The sequence below is a fragment of the Talpa occidentalis genome, unplaced genomic scaffold (assembly GCF_014898055.3).
Source record: "Talpa occidentalis isolate TD23 unplaced genomic scaffold, MPIMG_talOcc4v2.1 talOcc4.16, whole genome shotgun sequence".
In the NCBI taxonomy this organism is placed as follows: domain Eukaryota; kingdom Metazoa; phylum Chordata; class Mammalia; order Eulipotyphla; family Talpidae; genus Talpa; species Talpa occidentalis.
This window is the reverse complement of record NW_023601653.1, coordinates 39,611,875-39,631,078: the sequence shown is the minus strand read 5'-3', so window position 1 is coordinate 39,631,078 and position 19,204 is coordinate 39,611,875. Positions and strand designations below refer to the sequence as shown.

At 49.2% G+C, this 19,204-nt stretch overlaps 2 protein-coding genes across 6 annotated transcripts in view; one reads left to right on the top strand and one right to left on the bottom strand.

Annotated features, from left to right (window-relative positions):
- Window positions 1-3,475, top strand: part of DNM1L (dynamin 1 like) — a 74,112-nt gene extending 70,637 nt beyond the window's left edge. For 2 of the 5 annotated variants that reach the window (XM_037514062.2, XM_037514060.2), the window contains exons 15-20: window positions 537-614; window positions 924-956; window positions 2,330-2,506; window positions 2,596-2,705; window positions 2,809-2,968; window positions 3,228-3,475. In XM_037514062.2, coding sequence (XP_037369959.1) covers window positions 537-614; window positions 924-956; window positions 2,330-2,506; window positions 2,596-2,705; window positions 2,809-2,968; window positions 3,228-3,284 — 615 coding nt within the window. In that variant the 3' untranslated portion in view covers window positions 3,285-3,475. The remainder of the gene's footprint in view (window positions 1-536; window positions 615-923; window positions 957-2,329; window positions 2,507-2,595; window positions 2,706-2,808; window positions 2,969-3,227) is intronic. The other 3 variants (XM_054696266.1, XM_037514061.2, XM_037514063.2) reach the window with 3 other exon arrangements.
- Window positions 248-19,017, bottom strand: YARS2 (tyrosyl-tRNA synthetase 2). Its single transcript, XM_037513183.2, has 5 exons — window positions 18,236-19,017; window positions 17,269-17,436; window positions 8,504-8,659; window positions 6,676-6,846; window positions 248-5,974 (listed from the first exon to the last, which is right to left on the bottom strand). The coding sequence occupies exons 1-5, from the start codon at window positions 19,015-19,017 to the stop codon at window positions 5,815-5,817; spliced, it is 1,437 nt and encodes a 478-aa protein (XP_037369080.1). The 3' UTR covers window positions 248-5,814.
- Window positions 19,018-19,204: the final 187 nt, after the last annotated feature.

The following is a 19,204-nucleotide window of genomic DNA, read 5'->3' as shown; positions in this document are numbered from 1 at the left end:
GGGTAAGCCTCAGAGTACTTACTCAGTTCTAGAAGTATCTTTTAATACTCCATTGTAACTGTTTCACTGTTTGAATAGAAAATAGGCTTGGAGTAATTGTATTTTGAATACTGGAAGAAGTACACAGATGGCAAATTGACACTGACATTTCAACTTTGCAGAATGAGCTGAAAGGACTAATAACTTGATAGTAAGACTTTGTGGAGAGAGAAGACGCAATATGCACGTAACAACTCAGCCACCTGTGCTAGCTGAATATATTAAAATTTTTCAGTATGTAAAATCTGTGCCTTTAGATCTGGATTAGAGATATCTTAGTAAGTTCCAAATGATCAAGTTTTTGCATTTGGATTTTTCTCAGGTGTTCCTCTGAGTACATGTACAGCAGTACAAGGACAAACTTTCTATCCTGTGATCACTTTTGTTTCTCATGTTATGTTCTGAGAGAGAGCAAAAATTCAGATTTAGAGAATGTTTCTGAGTGCGTTTTTGGCATCCTTGATTTTTTTTTTTTCCCCCTGCATTTTTGCCTTTAGTCCTCTAAAGTTCCAAGTGCTTTGGCACCTGCCTCCCAGGAGCCCTCCCCTGCTGCTTCTGCTGAGGCTGATGGCAAGGTCTGTTGTGATTCTTCATCTAAGCCTGCATGCCTAGTTGTTTGGTGCAATAGAATCATCTGGAAACAATACACTGAATAGCAGAATATTAATATGGGATAATGTCCTAAGGTCATATATTTTAATCTAATAGAAATTTAAATTCTCTTACACTGTACTTCCTAAGTTATTGACATGCTTTTGCTTGCAACCTAGAAGAGACACAAAAAAGTAACTTAAAGAGGAAATATCCTGCGCTTTTTGAATTTCAAACCATTGATATTTAAATTTTGCTTGTTAAACTGCATGTTTTAACATATCTTTTAACAGTTAATTCAGGACAGCAGAAGAGAAACTAAAAATGTGAGTGTCTTATTTCAGAATGGAAATGCTGGTACCTCTGGTTCTCACAAAGTCTGTACAGTGACTTCTAACCTGTTGTCTGTGTCGTTTTAATGTTCCTCTTGCCTAACTGCCCCTCCTGAGACGGCAGTGACTCTGCACTGACTTTCAAATAACAGCTTTTCCCACTGGTCCACTACCTGGAAGGACAGTTTTGAATTTGGTATTTTCCTTCCTACTAAAACACCAGCAGTGGGAAGGGAACTCTTGAGTGTGTCTCTTCACTACGCTGCATTCTGCCCCGCAGGGACGGACATTGTGCTCCCGTAGCTTCCTCAGGCTTCTGTCCAGTCTGCACAAGCCCCCTAATACGTAGCCTCAGGTGCCTCAACACCTTGGGTGTGGGAAGCAAACGGGAACTGGGAAAGTCAGTTCTTTGTCAGCTCTCAGTAAGAATCACTCAAACTCCTTTTCTAGAAAGGTTCCAAAACTCCAGGTCTAGAAGTGTCTGTTCATAGCATGTTGGGCCCAGATTTTAAGCGAAACAACCAAATCATTGCTTAAGTGTTTGTTTCACTCATCACACCACATCTGCACCCTAGGTTTCGTTTGATGTTGTTCTTAATGGGCTCCGTATACTCAGTGTGTAGGTGGCTGCCTGTATTAGATACATCTCACCTTCACATGTTAGATTAATTCTCACCAGTGTTTTGACTCAGAATGATTGTCTCATGTTATATTAACATAAACCATTTTGTTTCTACAAATTTTGGGTGTCATCTCCATTTCAGATTGTAAGTTCTCAGAACATTTTAAATGTCTCCTAAATGGTGAAGAATTACTACTGTTCTTTACTTAAACATTCTCCTTTAGACAGAAGACTAGTAAATCTCATAGAGCACTTGTGTTTAGGTCCCGTGCCACAGCACAGGCAGCTCACGCTCCATCGCGAGGATTGCACTTCTCCCTTCACCCGCACAGTTTTGTCGACTATTAAAGTAAACTGTGCAGGCACGAATCCATAGAACTCTGAGATCCCGGCTCATCTGCATTTAAGGGCTCTTGAAAGAAATTATCTGAATGTTAGCTGTGGTTTCTTTAATTGAGCAGCTTACGCTTTTTCACAATCTAGTTAGAGAAGTGGAAGAGAAAGGTTGAGGACAGAGAAAGGAGTGCCTTGCTACATTATATCCAAACCTCTTCAGAGGCTGCACTGCCACCCACCACATCTGACCCAGTCCCTGTCTGAGTAGATGACACTCTGGATGGGGACTGGCTGTTTGGTCGCTATCCACGAACATGGTCTTTGTGTGGCTGATGTCAAATCTTCTATGGCCTGTATAGGTTTTGGAACACCTGTTTTGTTTTGTTTTTGTTTTTGTTTTTTCCTTCAGGTTGCATCTGGAGGTGGTGGGGTTGGAGATGCTGTTCAAGAACCAACGACAGGAAACTGGAGAGGGATGCTGAAAACTTCAAAAGCTGAAGAGTTGTTAGCCGAAGAAAAATCAAAGCCAATTCCAATCATGCCAGCCAGTCCACAAAAAGGTCACGCCGTGAATCTGCTGGATGTGGTGAGGCAGAGACTAATGAGGAACTTAAAGTGTAACTTCTGGATGTTGTTTCTGTGGCCACATTTAACAAATATACTCCTCCTGTTCAGCCGGTTCCTGTTGCACGTAAACTCTCTGCCCGTGAACAGCGAGACTGCGAGGTCATTGAACGACTCATCAAATCCTATTTCCTTATCGTCAGAAAGAACATTCAAGACAGGTCAGTGCTGCACATGAGAGCAGACTGGACATCTGCTGGCCGGTTCCCCCTCTGGGCATACGTGTATTTGTAAAACTCGGTTATCCTGTGGTTTGTTTTGCAGTGTGCCAAAGGCAGTGATGCACTTTCTGGTTAATCATGTGAAAGACACGCTGCAGAGTGAGCTGGTAGGACAGCTGTACAAGTCGTCCCTGTTGGACGACCTCTTGACCGAGTCTGAGGACATGGCCCAGCGCAGGAAAGAAGCCGCTGACATGCTAAAGGTATCCACGGAGTTGGGGTTTTGTTCATGCCTGGGTCATAGATGCAAACCCCCACCCTAGACAGGGAGTGTTTCTGACCAGGGCTCTCTACAAGCACTCAGCATCCATGGGGCCCTGGCCCTGCCCGACATGGCACAAGCGGTGCTTGGAAGGTGTGGCGGAATAAAAGTGCAGATGGAGACATTTACCCCCACATAACTCAGATCCTTTGACATCCTAACTTCATGGGCTTCTATGATTTTTCTCTTTTCCAATGCAGGCATTACAAGGAGCCAGTCAAATTATTGCTGAGATTCGAGAGACTCACCTTTGGTGAAGAGAACTATGTATGTGATACTGAGCTTTGTGACTCAGAACTTGCTAGTTACTCCTACTTGAGTAGAATTTTATTTATGAACTCCTGTGTATTGCAATGGTATCTGCTCATGTAAAGACTGGCCATAAACTGAAAATTTTACTCCTGCAGAACCAATCACAAATTTAATCCAAATAATAAATGGCTGTTTCTAACTTTTCCCGGTATATATAAGACATATCAAATCTGTCTTGTGACAGTTTCGTTTGAACTGAAAAACAGCTGTTACTGTTCTTGTGTACAAGCAGTTTGCCTGTGGGTAGATGCCCGTATGACCTGTAGTAGTGTGAAAGCCACTGCCAGGTACTTCTGGAAGGCCACGCCTGCGGCTATAGTGCATGCGCCCCTGCTCTGGCTGCGGCCTCGCCTTAGTCGCCCTGTCGCACCTGTCCTTCAGCTCCGTCCATTGAGCATCTCCGCGCCCTCTGATGTGCTGGTAAACAAGATGACCGCCCAGGAGCTGTAACCTTGGCAGTGGTGCGAGGTGTGGGATGTGCAGCTACACAGCCCTTCCACGCCCAGGGTCACCTTCCCTGGGGCACTAAAAGTGAGAACATCTTTCATTCTTACATAAACCTGGAAGCACGGTTTATATTTTCCTGTGTTTAGAACAACCATCTAGACTTGATTTTCTAGTAAGACTTAAAGACCAGTTCCTTTTAGATTTTAAAGGTTCTACTGGGTAAAATCCTTTTGGTTTCCAAATAATGGAATTCAGGTACATTTTTAAATTGGGACGCTGACTTCCTGTTCCACCAAAGTGGGACTTAAAACCAAATACCTTGCCCATCATGAAGTGTGGCTCACCTGACACCTTCCTAGTTGGTGACAGTCACTCTTGCTGCACGCCCACTGGTGGGCCTTGTTCTCTACAGAACACCTGACTAGACACTCCTCGTGGCTCAGACTCACCTGCATTTAGGGGGTGGCATTTAGAGTACATACTTACATGTTTTGTTAAAATTCCCCAGATGAGTCTCTATGTAAATTATAAATCTCAAGATAAGGGTTGAATTCCCTAAGGCATCCAGCTCCATCTCTAATAGAGCATGTCAAGGAAATGGCACAAACATACATTTTTCAGTTATGACAGACGAGGGCTGGTGAACATGTCACACATCTGCTAGCTGATGGTGCCACAACACCCGAGGCTGACCCCGAGTGCAAAAACCAGGTCCATGTTGGTGGACACAACACCGTCTGGTCTGTTTACACAGTCCCACTAGAACGCGTGATGCATGGAGGTTAGGAAACAAAGATCACTGCCGCCAGGTAGCCTCACCTGATCCCAGCCTCGGTCCCAGCTACTCTCTCTTGATAGATCGACTTTTTGAATTAGTTAAGGCAACAAACTTCCAGTGCACTTCCCCGAACATATCATAGATTTCAGATTAAAAATATTGGCTTTAAAGACCTACCACTAGGGGTGATGCACCTGCTAGCGCTACACACTTGTACAAAGAAAAGCAGGCGAGGAACATGGGCGAGAGAGCCTCCCAGGGGCCCCCAAGCTGAGAGATGCTCTGGGATGTAGAGACGGCCACTGGCATTGTAAGGGGCCTGTGTGTGCTTGCTGTGTAAATAAAACTGATACGAAACGATGTCAAGGTGTCAGTAAGTTCATTCTCCTAGCGTTAGTCCCAGAGAAAGGCTTTTGCCAGTGTTTTGAAATCTAAATCTGCTTCAAACAAACACAGCTTGTACTGTAGGGCGTTTTGGGACTTTGCTGACAGACTCAAGGCCCTGAGGTGTTGGTACAGCTCCGTTTTTAATAACTAGACAATCTGAAATCTTGGAGACAAAAATTGAAACTTAATATCTAATTTGAGAGTTCACAAATTTATAACACATTGCCACTTGAATAACTCCTGACGGGGCAAGGCTGAATGTAAATTTAATTATAAGGAAACACAGGCAAGGAAAAACTGAGGCACTTTCTAAACAGAACTGATTTTTTTCTTTAAAAATGAACTATTCTGTAATTTGTGCTGCCAACTGTGCCTTTGTGAAACTTTCCTCCTTTTTAAAAACTATTTACTTTCTAGACAACAGAATCGAAGATTTACAAGTCTCTGCAACTAGATTTCACATTTCTCATATGGGCATCAGAGCAAGCTAACACCAGCACAATTAGGGAGCCAGAGATCCCAGTGGGAGACCCCCCAGCCCCCACCCCAGTTACTCCCACTATCTCTTTCTCACTCTTCCTCATCTCTGAAAAGGACATGCCGGAAGGGTTGGAGGGGAAAGAGGTTTTTTGTGAAATGTGAAAGTGTAAACAGCGATTAACCTTGGCAGTAACATTTGCATGTCAGGAACTGCCCCGTCATACACAAACACCTTATTTATTAACCGACCTGTGGAAGTTGGGAAGGTACTCACACTGGGGGGCTAGAGTACATTCCATTTCTGCAGACGGATGTGCGTGAAGGTATAAATTCTAGAGCCAACCTTCCAGGATGAATGATGGACACTCAGAAGGACTTCTGCATCAGAGCTGAAGCCATTTTATAATGTAGAAATTCCTTTTTCCTATTTTAAGTAATGAAAGTCCATTCTTAAGAATATGCTGTCCAACAACTAAAACGCTGTCCGGATTTGTTACTTGTCTATGATTTATACTGACTCCGCCTTCTGCTATCATCCGATACCTGAAAATGGAAATGTCCAGTAGTTAGACAAACTCAAGCCCTGTGGCCCCTCAGAATCACAGATGCACCATCTGTTCCAGTCCATTCTCTAACTGGAAACATCTAGACTGAAGCCTCAGCTTGGTGTTCGCTCTAACAGCACCAGCCCCCCCTTTATAATGTTCTAGGGGAGCAGATATGAGGTACCCCCTCAGCATGTGTGAAATAAATATGCATGTTGGGAACCATGAAGCTGGGTAGCCGATGAGGTCAGTGCCTGGGTCCCCGCGGTGGCAGCGGCCCCCCGGGCACCTGCACTTTTCCCCGCGCCGTCCCGTTTACAAAGGGAAGAGCCAAGTCCGTGCCGAGTAACTGGCTGAGATACCCTGGCCACTTCTTAAGTTTAAAAAATGCCGTTCTCAAGAGGAATGGCATTTTATAAAATAGTCTTAAGAAGTTCCCCATACAACATACGCTTGCTTTCAGAAGTTCGGCTCATACTTTAGATAGGTTATACTGCCAGCGGCCCCTTAAGTGTAAGTCCTGGCCGGAGGGAGGGGTTGAGCTCCCAGAAATGAAGTGAGTTTCTAGCACAACCTCAGTGTTACCATCCGGGGACTACCGGGCGTCTGCCAGGAGGGAGAGGCTATGCAGGCGTGGTCAGGAAACCCCAAAATACAGCTGTGTACTGTGGTCTGACGCTGAGCCCCACGCAGCCTCACCCTCGGGGACCGTCGGGGATGGCGTTGGCTTTGCGGCATGTGTCGAGGACGCTCGTGCCAGGGTCGAGAACCAGTTCCGAAAAGGAGGCTTCTCTGAACAGCTCTTTCAGCTCCTGATCAGACATGACTTCCAGCGCGTCCACGCTGCTGTGGTAGAGGGCCCGGGTGCACCTGCGGGAACGGAGAGCAGCATGAGCGCCCACTCAGGCCCGCCGTGGCACCCAAACCTCAGGGCGCGCCACTCACCCATCCCAGACAGAGTGTTGGGACCGCACTTGTCTGTGTCGCAGCTGCATTTAGTGCAGGACACACACCAATAAGTGCAGGCTGCCAAGTCCGGACAGCCTGAGAGCGGGGCTCCTCGCCTTCTCAAGTCTGCAGCCGGGTCAAACGACACAGACAAACCTTACACAAAGAGTAACGAAAATCCGAATAATAAAATGCAAGAGGCCAAATGACAGCAGGTCCTACAGAAACACACATGGTCACACGAGACTTCTAGGAACAGCTTTACGCAAACAGGGCAACCCGAGAAATGGACAGATCTGCAGATCCGTACACACACCCATGACAACCAGATGAAGCAGGGGCCCTGAGCAGACGAATCGGCACGGAAGCTGAAAGTAGCCAAAAGACTCCCTGAGAAAAAAGCCTGAGGCAGAAGCCGAAGCAGGTAAACTCCACCCAGACTTTCAAGCTCTCACACCTTTCCTTTCTAAACTTCAGAAAAATCAAACGGGAACGCTCCCAGAAATGTCTCACCAGGCCAACACGATCTTGACCCCCAAACCAAATAAGGATGGCACAGAGAAAGAGATCTAAGCTACAGATGGGTGTCTCTGGCGAGCGCAGGCGTAAAAATCCTCACCAAAACATCAGCAAATGAAACCCACCGGTGCCTTCAGGGAGGCGATCACCGCGACCACGGCGCGAGGCTGACTCAATGGACAAATCGGCAGCATCACCCACCATTATCAACAAGCCACACAAAACCACAGGCCCCAACACAGGCATACAAAACAACATAGCAACAAAAACAACGCTGTCAGAGATGTCTAGACACCAGGGCCACAGGGAGACTGTCCAGACAGAAAGTCAACAAGGTGTGAGGTGAGATGGATTCACAGGGCCTCTCCAGAGCTTTCTATCCCGAAAGCAGGGCACATCTGCTCTCCTCCGTGACACGCAACATCTCAACACACCATATACTAGGGCACAGCACAAGTCTACAAAAATAGATATTATCTCAAGCATCTTCACATAGCACAGTGCTATGACGCCAGGGAGGGTAGAGGGCATGGGGGGGCAGGTGTGTGTGAGCATGGAGTGGGGGGTGGTGGGGAGAGGGAGAATGGTGGAGGGTAAAAAAAAAACAGGACCCATCCGGGAAAGTTCTGTAGCAGTGAGCAAGTAGGAGTGGGCTAGACACATGCAGAAATGGGGTGGCTGTTTAAAAACAAAGTGCTGAGCCAGACTGAAATATGAAACAACACTATGCAAAGTAAAGTAATACACAAAAAAAGAAAAAGGCAGGCTCTGGAAGTGTGATCAAAGTCCAAGGCGCTCCCATTTCAAGAAAAAAGTCAGAGAAGATACAGAGGGTCCCCTGACTTGGAGAATGCAAGTGACCAAGTAAACAAAGCAGCAAAACAAAATGCAGAATGAGTCACTCTCGGGCTCTATGACTGTTACACTGGTCACCAGAGGTGGGGCCACACATGGGGAGAAGCTGGGCCCCGACCTGCATCGTGTCGTGGAGTCTAGCAACCGACCAGTGAGAGGTGAACAGACCAAGACGCCAGCCGGTGCTCCTTATGGCAAAGGGCACCTTTTTGCGGAGTCCAGTCCTTCCTGGCCGTGCACGAGCTTGGTTACTTCGGCAGCGAGTCGCTTCTGTGGCCCTCGCTTCTCCGGCTCCTTGAGGTGCAGCTGCATGAGGTGCTCAATCTCAGGAAGAGGGAGGAAAGTGAGGAGCTTCAGGTACCTTCGGGACAAACCAAACACATCAGAGCTGTATACAGACCCAACTGTTGTCTCTGGCGCCCTCACTTTCCACTCAGGACAAAGCTGGCAGAATTGATTTAAAAAAGAAAACAAGACCTGGGCCTCCCTGGGGGGGGGGGGGGGGGGGGGGAGGGGTTGGGGTTAAGTTTAAGCGCTGTCATCGCTGGGCCTGAGTTCGATCCCTGGCCAGGAAGCTAACCCACATGGCGCAGCAGACCTCTCTGTGGTCTTGCCTGCTGCTCCCCTAAGCAGATTTCAGTTGATCCGCCTTTCTGCTCCCCACTTTGTCTTGGGGGAATCCTCTTAGCCCCAAACCCCTGGCCTACACCCCAGGTTTTGGATGCATAAAGAAATAAATCTTTAAAAAACAATAAAAGCAAGACCCAACTATGTTGCTGCAAGAGATTCTCTCCTGGGATAAACACATAAAGCGAAAGGGACAGAAAACATTGTTTCATACAGATGGTGCTGAAATCTATTGCAGCGACACAGCAAGCAAAATAGACCTTAGAACAGCAATGAAACCAAAGCTGAACCTCACCTAATGACAAAGGGGTGACTCATCAGGACAAGCAGACAATCATCACTACAAACACTGAACGCAGGACACCGAAATACACACAACTAATCGTAACAACAGCTCTCAAGGGAGAGACAGCGATGCAGTTACAGTGGGACTTTAACCCCAACAGGCATTAATGGCTCCTCTGGGAGACAATCAAGAGGGAAAACATCAGTCTTTTTTGTGTGTGTGGCATAGAAGAACTGGGGTGCAGGCCAGAGTTATGGGTGGTGTGTGAGAGAACTCCCCAGAGACAGAGTGGGGAGCAGAACAGGCAGAGTGACCGAAGCACACTGCTGAGGGGAGCAGCGGGTGAGACCAGAGAGGTCTGCTGCACCATGTGGGTAGCTCCCTGGCAGGGGACTGAACTCAGGCCATGGCAATGACAGCGCCGAGACTCCACCACCTCTAGTTCACCAGGTGATGGAAGACAGAAAATCTAAAGGAGGCGCCACAAGACTGGAGCTGGAGGAGAGAGGTAGAAGTGAGTAACATAGTCATTAAACCGGCTCTAGGAACTAAAAATCCTTACGTGCCAACGCCCAGACCCAAGCAGTGACAGATGCGGTTAGAGACGGGAGGTGGATGTGGAGGCGGAGGCCAGTGTAAATCTCCGGTCTCTTTCACATTCTACATGGTTACCCAAAATGAACAGCAAACAGGCTGCTCCACGAAGGAGTGAGCCCCCCCAAAGAGAAGACTATCAGGGCAATCTCCGCCCTGGGAGAGGCAGTGGCCACCTGCCCGCCTGGGCCTACGCAAGACTCCTCGCCCCCAACCCTCTCCCTCCGCAGGGCAGCAGCCTCCTGCCTGCCTGCCGGGGCTTCTCACTGACCCCCCTCTGCAGCGGCAGCTTCCCCTAGGATGCCCACCTGGGACCACACAGACCTCTCAGCAAACCTGTCCCTCTCGGGGCAGCCCTCTCTGCCCGCTGATGTCCAGGCAGTGTCCTATATTCTCCTCTCCCTCTTACATAAACCTGCCCTTTTGGATACAACTAACATCTCTGTCTTCTGGAGAAACTCACCTGGGAAACTCACCGGTGCCACTGAAAGGAGAGCTCTGGGGAAACTTTTCCAGAGTGAAGCCAACAACCCCACTCTCCGAACCCATCATCTCTAAAAATGACATCAACTGGCACCCTAAGATGTGGGGCTTTCAGGCATTGGTAAGGTTTCTCTTACTGCTCTTTTGTGGGCTCTCTTTGCCTGAGGAGTTGGTGTTTGGGGATCACTTGGCTGTCCTACATGGATTGGGGGGCTCAGGCCAAGGCTACTCTCTGGCGGGCCCTAAAGCATGGGGGGGGACAGCCTTCCAGTCACCCTTACCCCGACCAGGTGAACGCCTCACGCCTCTCTCTGCCTCACTCCCCCGCTCGTCTGTCTCAGCCCAGCCGCCACTCCCGCTCCGCCTGGGGAAAGAGCTGGCGCCCCTTTTCAAGCCAGGTCTTGTTCTCGCCACTAAAAATAGTGGGCACGGGTCAGCTTGTAAGAGGCTGTCGGGGGAAGGCTATGTCCCGGAAGACCCCCGTGCCAGGACAGTCGGCGTGTACCCCGCGTTAGCTCCAGTCCACCACCTGCAAGACAAAGGGTGCAGCCACGCAGGAGCTCGCGCTCAGCAGCCACGCGTCCCACCGGCGGCCCTCTCCCTCCGCCTCTGAGGGGATAACAGAGGCCTGGACCCTCCTTCACAGCCCCCTCTCCTGCTGTTCCGACTCAGCTACAGCCTTTCAGTTTCCTTTATCACCGTGATTAACTGCGAGCCCAGGCTCCAGAGTAGCCAGCAACCCATCCAGCCTTTTTCTTCTCAGCCCAGGCCTCACCCCCTCAGTGCTTCCCCTTCTCAGGTATCCCTGTCTTTCGAGTGCCTTCCTGCATCACTGGTGCTTTATGGTGTTCTTCCCTCGCTATGGAACCAGATTTCCTCTCCCTGGTTAACAGGTGGGCCCAAGCCTTTAATTCGAGGTTCAACTCTGAACGTTCTCATTTTTAAGACCCATCAGAGACTAGATCCTGAAGTGTCAGAGCTAGGCCTCTGGTCCTGCCCTGTAACTCATCTCCTCAAATGCCACAGGGTCTCCAAGCTGACTGGTATTAAGAGCACCACATGTGGATGAATGTAAGGTAGCTTTCATCAGGGAAACTAAACTTTTTACAGCTCCGACAAGGCCTGTCTGCTCCCTCTCTCCGTGTGCTCACTCGCGCACTCTCTTTTCTCTCTCTCTTTTGCTCCCTCTTGCTCCCTCTCACTCTCTGAGCTCCCTCAGCCTTACAGTTATTCTCAGGGGGAGGTCCCAGAAGGTTAACCAAAGCTCAGCAGCTAAAACACTAGATAAAGCTCTAAAGTTTCAAATCCTCTTCCCACAGGCCACTCAAAGGACCCCAGATTTTGAGACCACTTTTCTTTCCGCCCAAAAAAAGAGACAATGGCAGCAGATAGTAAGTTGAGGCCTGGCCCAGGCCCAGGGAGTTCCTCCTGAAAGTGGGGACATCCACTAAGATAGGATCACTCCCCCTGGGGAGTATGCCCATGGCTGCTGCCCCCCACTCCCTGGGGGTACGCTTGTGGCTGCCCCCATTATAATCTGTCAGGGACAGATTCAACCTCTTTCAGGTACTCTTGGCTCCTTATTGTAAGGAAACTAAAGTTTTATAAGAATAGGAAGGCAGGGCCTCCTTGGTGGCGCAGGGGGTTGAGCGCAGCGCTGTGAGGCTGTCCGGGGCCTTTGCAGCACAAGTTCAATCCCCAGCCTGCCGGGAGCAACCCACATGGTGCGGCAGACCTCTCTTTGTCTCACCCGCTGCTCCCCTCAGCAGTGTGTTTTGATATCTGCCTGTTCTGCTCCCAGCTCTCTGGTGAATCTTCTCACCTGCCCCCCCTAACTCTGGCCTGTACCCCACTTATTAAAAAAAAAAACACAAGAAGGCAAAAGAAAGTGTTAAAAGTCTGAAAAAGGTATCTTAAAATTAGAAATTTCATCTTCTTAAATGACTTTTACTCAAGTTTACTATCAGTAGTGTACTTATTATGGGGCAGGGAGATGGGCACCCCATGATGAGAGCACACATAGGCCCCTCATAAAACCACACAGCCAGGGGCCATGGCACCAGAAATAAGCTAAACTAGAAATAAAATGACAGCAGCAAATAATTCCAGCAGACCACTCGTGCATGAGAGACCCCTGCCCTGGCCAGTAATCCCAGCACACCCCCTCTGACAGAAGAGACCCCCACTGCTCGCAGGTACCAAAAAATTCCAGCAGTAGCCTGACCCTGTAAAGACCCGCTCTCCAAATTTCAAGTTGCGATTCTCACTCTGCAGCCAAGAATCGCCCCTCACAGGCATTCGTCAAATAAAACCTGCTTCGATCAGATAATCTTGGCCTCCTTTCTTTTCTAATACCCCAGAACCCCCGAACCTAACTGCTCTAAATAGGTTCTGCCATCCACTACATCAAGACAGTACATAAAGGACCTTTAATGGAAAGGAACTTTAATACAATTAGTGTGCAATACAGACAAGACAAAGAATATGGTTTCCAAATCAAGCACCCAAGTTACCCGTCCCCTCGTGAGTAAATGTCCAGCCGAACAGGGTTGGCCCAAAGCAAAGCCCGAAAAGCCTGACACACATCTAAGCACCTTCTGGCGGGGAACCATAGAAAAGGGTCAGAAACAGACAAGTGTGGGAGGATAAGAGCAAAATCACAATAAAAGCGCCATTGTTGACCTCCCCACGGGTCTCTCACCCACGTCTGTGTCACCCAGTCCACAACCAAAAGGCAAGTACAGTTTCTTCACGTGTCTCTCTGCTCCATGTGCCTCCTCCAGGTCTCCTTCTGGCTCTCCATCCTGCTTCCTTTCTTCCCCAGTCTCCTCTCCAGCTTCACCTCCTGCCCCCTGGCTCAGATCCACCCTCCTTTGGGAGGGGCAGGGAACCTGGAACCCCCGTTTCCCTGGGGACCATCCTGCTACATACTCATGTAAAAAGCCCAACATTAATTTCTTTTTCAAAGCCCTAGTCTGAGACTCCTCATGGAGGTTCCAGTAAAGCCCATCTTAAAAGCAGTCATAATTTTGCTCTTGTGCTTATGCAGAACAATCGACCGTGTTTACTACAACTAAACTGAACTTGTCAACTGAATTTTTTCCACAACCATTTGGTAAAACTGAATTGAGGGTGGTGAAAAATCATGTTTCGCAACTTAATAACAATTTCTGGTCCTCTTCAACCTACAGATAGGACTAGCACTTTTTATATCTATTTTATGTCAGTTTGCTTCTAACAGACTACAGCCTCCCAACGACTTCCCTTTACATAACTGGTGCTTCTGAAAATCTGGAATGTCCTCATCATCCTGGAGCCCAAGAAGGGTCTATTTTTTAAAATTAATTATTTAATTATTTATTTATACAAGCACTGGGTACGGTCAGAAGCGCAGGACGGTGAGAGAATTCACCAGAGCCAGAGCGGAGAGTAGAACAGAGTGATGAAATACACTGCTGAGGGGAGCAGCGGGCGTGGCAGTCTGTGCGCCATGTGGGACTCTCGCCTGGTGGCCGGGGATCAAACCAGTGCTGCAGAGGCCACCCAGCGCTCAACTGCTGCGCCACCAGGGAGGCCACCAAGAAGGGTCTTGTACTGTCCTTCCTAAGACCCGATCTGCCTCAGAATTGGACGATACAAAATCCTGTATTCATCATTCTCAGGTAAAACCTTAATGTTTAAGAGTATGAACTGCAGGGCCTCCCTGGTAGCACAAGGGGTTGTGACACTACCTATAAAGCTGTCCACAGCCTCTACAGCGCGAATTCGATTCCCGGCTGGCCAAGGAGCTACCCACACGGCGCAGCAGACCACTCCTGGCTTGCCTGCTGCTCCCCTCAGCAGTGGATTTCAGTCAGTCTGCCCGTTCTGTTTCCCACTCTGTCTCTGGTGAATCCTCTCACTCCCCACACCTCTGGCCTGTACCCCAGCTCTTGTATGAATAAATAGATAAAAATCTTTAAAAAAAAAAAAAAAAAGAGCGTGGACTGCAGTCCCTCATTCTAACCTAACTTTAAAGCTCTCCCAGCTTTCCTGATCACCTCACAGTGATCATGCTCATGACACTTTGTGTCCCTAATAGAGCTGAAAACTAGTTGTTTTCACTGGGCTCACTCCTATACACGCACCGCAAGGCACTTCTCCCGCTGTGTTCGCGGCGGGGTGCCTCACTCAGCACTTCAGGGCTCCCTTAGTGGGTGTCACCCTTACAAGGGACATGTGGGATTTAAAACAGCTCCTCTGCTGGGAGCAAATATCCCATCCATATTTTTTTAGTTCAACAATACCCCAGAAATGGGTTGTTTCCCTGGTAAAGTTTGTTTCCATGTCACAACCCTAGCAAACTTTCTAACTGGTTTACTGCTCATCTTGTTAGAATGGCAGGCCCCAAGGACATACTAAGGAGGACCCTTAGCCACTGCTGTATTTCTCACTCTCTTCTTTAAACCTCACATACACAATCTTATTGTCAAATTTGTTTCCTCTAACCTGGGGGAGTCCTTCATTGTTTCAACAACTCCTCCAAGAAAAACAGCTGACCCATTCAAGAGAAACAGCCTGTCCAGACGCCCAACCCCTTGGACTCTGTATATGCCTCCTTCCAGAACCAACCATATTAGTTAACTGAGGGACTAGTGTTAGGGAAACCATAACCTAGGCAGCCTCAGCGCTCCATCCTCCTCCAGCAGGAAGCAGCTACAGAAAATGGATCACCTCCCTCAACACCCCAAAAGACTTTGGGCCGCGGATATGGTTAGGGAGTAATGATGGAGGGTAAGAGTAGAAAAGTTGGAAAGGAGGCGCCATGAGGCCAGAAACCTGGATCATACAAGGCCGGAGCTGGAGGAGGGGGTAGAAGGGATGAGCACAGTTGTTAACCCGCTCTAGGAACTAAAAGTCCCTAGGCGCAGGGCCCACACCCAAGCAGTGTTACATGCTGTTAGTGTCAAGGGTGGACCTGAGGTAAAGATATGGACATGTGGCCAGTGTAGCGTCTCTGGTCCCTTTCACATTGTACATGGTTACCCAAAATCAACTCCACGAAGGAGTGAGCCCCCCTAAGAGAAGACTCCATCAGGGCAATCTCTGCTCTGAGAGAGGCAGCAGCCTCCTGCCTGTCCGGGCCTACGCAGGACTCCTTGTCACCAGTCCTCACCCTATGCAGGGTGGCAGCCTCCTGCCCACCCTTGACCTGTGGCCGTGCTAAGACTTCTCCTCACTGAGCTCCCCCCACACTGTCCACCTGGGACCACGCAGGCCTCTCTCAGCAAACCTGTCCCTCTCGGGGCGGCCCTCTCTGCCTGCTGGTGTCCACGCAAGTGTCCTTTATTCTTCTGTCCCTCTTATAATAAACCTGCCCTTTTGGAGACAACTAACGTCTCTGTCTCACCTGGGAAACTCGCCGGTGCTGCTGAAAGGGGAGCTCTGGGGAAACCTTTCCCAGAGTGAACCCAAGGACCCTGCACTCCGAATCCAACACCTCCAAAACCAACTTCACAGGGAGGCTAGAAACATCAATCTTAACTGACATATTCACCAGATGGAGATAACAGATGCACACAGAACATTCGGATTATCCAACAGCAACCCAATACACAACCTTCTCAAGGCACATGGGACATCCTTAGGCCAGGTCACATGTAGAAACACAAATCTTAGTAACTTTAAGAAGATTAATTCATACTTAGCATCCTTTCCGGCCACAAAGGTATGAAATTAGAAATAAGCTTCAAGAAAAAATTGGGGCTCTGCTGGGTGGGGGTAGGGGGAGCAGAGGCACAGACAGCTCCTTCCCCGGCCCCTCCAGGAAGACATCAAAGAGAAGCCTGGTGGAGCCATGAAAAGCCCCACAGCAGAAAGGAGGACTTGGAGCTAACTCATAAATCCATTGGAAAAGTAAACAAATCAGCCCAGGATTTTCAATACACCAGTCATAAATCTAAAGGAAAAACAAACACATAATTACTATACAATAAGGCGTACCTTCCACTCTGTTCTTTAAAAATGCCTTGGCCCTTTTCATTTCAATATTAGTTTTGGAATGAGTTTGTCAAGTTTAACAAAAAAAGTCTTTTTAGATGATTGGGACAGCACTGCATCTGTGAACTAAATCTAGTAGAACTAAGGTATTTCTGTACTATGTATATGAGATCACTCCATTATGTAGGGTTTCTTGATATTTGTCAACAGTGTTTATTAATGCTATGCAGGAAAGCATTTAAAAAACCTTAAAAATTATTTATTCCTAGATTATTTTGATTTATAGTCAATTTTTTTGAATTTTTCTTTGCTGTAGATGCATTAGCAAACTCTAATTTATATTCTTCCAAGAGTTTAAGACAGTATGATAAAAAGTAAAATTATTTTTTAAAAAGATTTCCAAAAGGTGTTTCATGTTACACTGTGAGAAAAGAGAAGCTAATGTAAAACAAGGGCTATTCAAGATTAAGATAAAAGGAGGGAAAAACTAGAAAACTCAAATGATGACCTTCTAAGTGCTTGATAGGTGCAGATCACAAAGTTGCCTCAAGAATTTCTAGCAAACACAGTGGCTTTCTGCTTCAAGCAACAAAAAATGTTTACAACAGCTAACATTCCAATTTCCTGTGAAGAAATAGTTTCTGCCTTAAATAGGTCCTAAGTAAAACAAACAAATTTGAAGGCAAAAATTTTGAGTTTAAGGGCCTCCCCAGTGGCACAGTGGGTTGAGCACAGCCCTGGGAAGCTATCCACAGCCTCTGCAGCGCCAGTTCAATTCCCAGCCAGGGAGAAACCCCCATGGCGCAGCAGACCTCTCCTGTCTTGCCCGCTGCTCCCCTCAGCAGTGTCTTTGGTCTGTCTGCCTGTTCTGCTCCCCACTGTCTCTGGTGGGTCCTCTCACCCTCCCATGCCACTGACTATACCCCAGTTCTTGTATAAATAAATAAATCTTTGAAGAAAAAAAAAAAGTGCAGTTTTCTCAGCGCTCTATTAAGACTCACCTTTCCACAGAGTCATCTTGCTGTCTGACAAAGAACTGATACAACTCGAAAGGTGACGTCTTCTCCCTGTTCAGCCACACAGCGTTGCCAGCCGACTTCCCCAACTTTGCTCCAGTTGTGCTTGTAATCAGGGGAACAGTGATTCCGAAAACGTCTTCTCCAGTCAACCTAGGTACAGAGAAGAACTTCACTAGGGCCCCAGCATGGTGGGAGCAGGTGGTGTGAGCACTTCAGAGCACTCTGGCCTCTGCCTGGGGACTCCCCTGACCTCCCCAACCGGATGCTGGCCTGACCTGCTATCCCTGCACTCCTTGTTGGCATCTGCCATTCTGAAAAGCAAGGGAAGCCAAAACTCCCAGCAGCCAAAGGGAGCTGAAGCATAACCAGGGAGTGCAGGTGTTTAAGGGCCAGATAGGCCTAGGAGAGAAATTTAGGCCAAGTAGGAGTCATGTGGAGACACTAAAAGAAGGGACTTTAAAGGGATTTTTAAAATGAGTAGCACCTGGGCTAGGTCTATTTACTCACTTCCCTCAAGAAAACGCTATTAAAATCCACACTATTTCCCACATACTCAGAGTTAAAAACTTTTTTTGCAAGACGCCAACAATGGGCTTTACCACTCCACGAAAAGTGCAGAGCTAAGCATCGGCTATTCAAACGACCCGGCTATAAACAAAGAAAAACAGTTCCTGCAATCACAAACACAGAAATACTTAGCAAAACAGATAAAATTTGAGTCCAAGTGGAGGTCCCTTTCCTACGGGGTCTCGGATGCATTCTCGCCCTACTACCATCTATTCAGCCCCTGGTTCCTACTGGCCAGTGACATCAAGAGGTCATCGCAGCCCTGTGATGGGGACATCACCAACATGGGGTCACACGAAGGACGTCACCCCAGGATCCTGAGTTCAATGGCTGAGTGTCCATGGCTCGCTCCAGGATTGCTGGCCAACCCAAAGGCGCTTACTTGTGGATGAACTCGTATCCGGAGGTGATGTTACCCAGCTGATCGGACCCGCCCAGCTGGACGCGGCAGCCATACCGCTGGAAAAGGTAGTAGAAGTCGTACGCCTGGAGCACCTGGTAGAAGAACTCGGCCAGGCTCATACCCTCGGGGCTCCGGAGCCGCGTCTGCACGCTCTGCCGGCTGAGCAGCGTGCCCATGCGGAAGTGGCCGCCCGCCGCCGCCAGGAAGTCCACCAAGTGCTGCTCGCGGTACCAGTCCGCGTTGTCCAGCACCGTGAAGCTGCCCCAGGCGCGGCCGTCAGCGAAGAGCTGGCGGTGGTGCGCGGCCAGGGCCTCCAGACCGCGCCGCAGGCCGCGCGCGTTGCTGCCCACGCGCTCGGCGTCCAGCGCCTCGCGTTCCTTGGTGCGCCCGCTCGGGTCCCCCAGGCGCGCCGTGGCGCCCCCCACCAGCGCGATCACGTTGTGGCCGGCCCGCTGGAAGTGGAACAGCCCCAGCAGCGCTAGCAGGTGCCCCACGTGCAACGAGTCGGCTGTGGGGTCGAACCCGCAGTAGACGGTCTGGGGGCCGCTGCCCGCCGAGCGGCGGTCGAAGAGCTCGGGAAGTTCCACCTTCGTGCCCCTCTCGGGGAAGAAGTCCTTAAACAGTCCCCGCGCCTTCTGCGCCGCCAGCACCCCCCGAGCGCCCAAGTGGGCCTCACGCGGCGCAGGCGGCGAGAACCCCGGGGTGCGGAGGGCAGTCGACCACCGTCGCCGAGAGACACTCCGCCACACGGGCGCCGCCATCTTGGCGCGCAAGGCATGCCGGGACCGGCCTTGGCGCCTCTCTGCGCAAGCCCGCCGGCGGGTTGCTAGGTGACGGGGCGCGTCCTCCGTCCGCCGCTGGGCGCTTCAGGTGGGGCCGCGGCGCCTCCACTGGGCCCGCGTGTTTGTGGCCTCTCAGCCGTGCGGGAGGGTCGGGCGCCTAGCACTT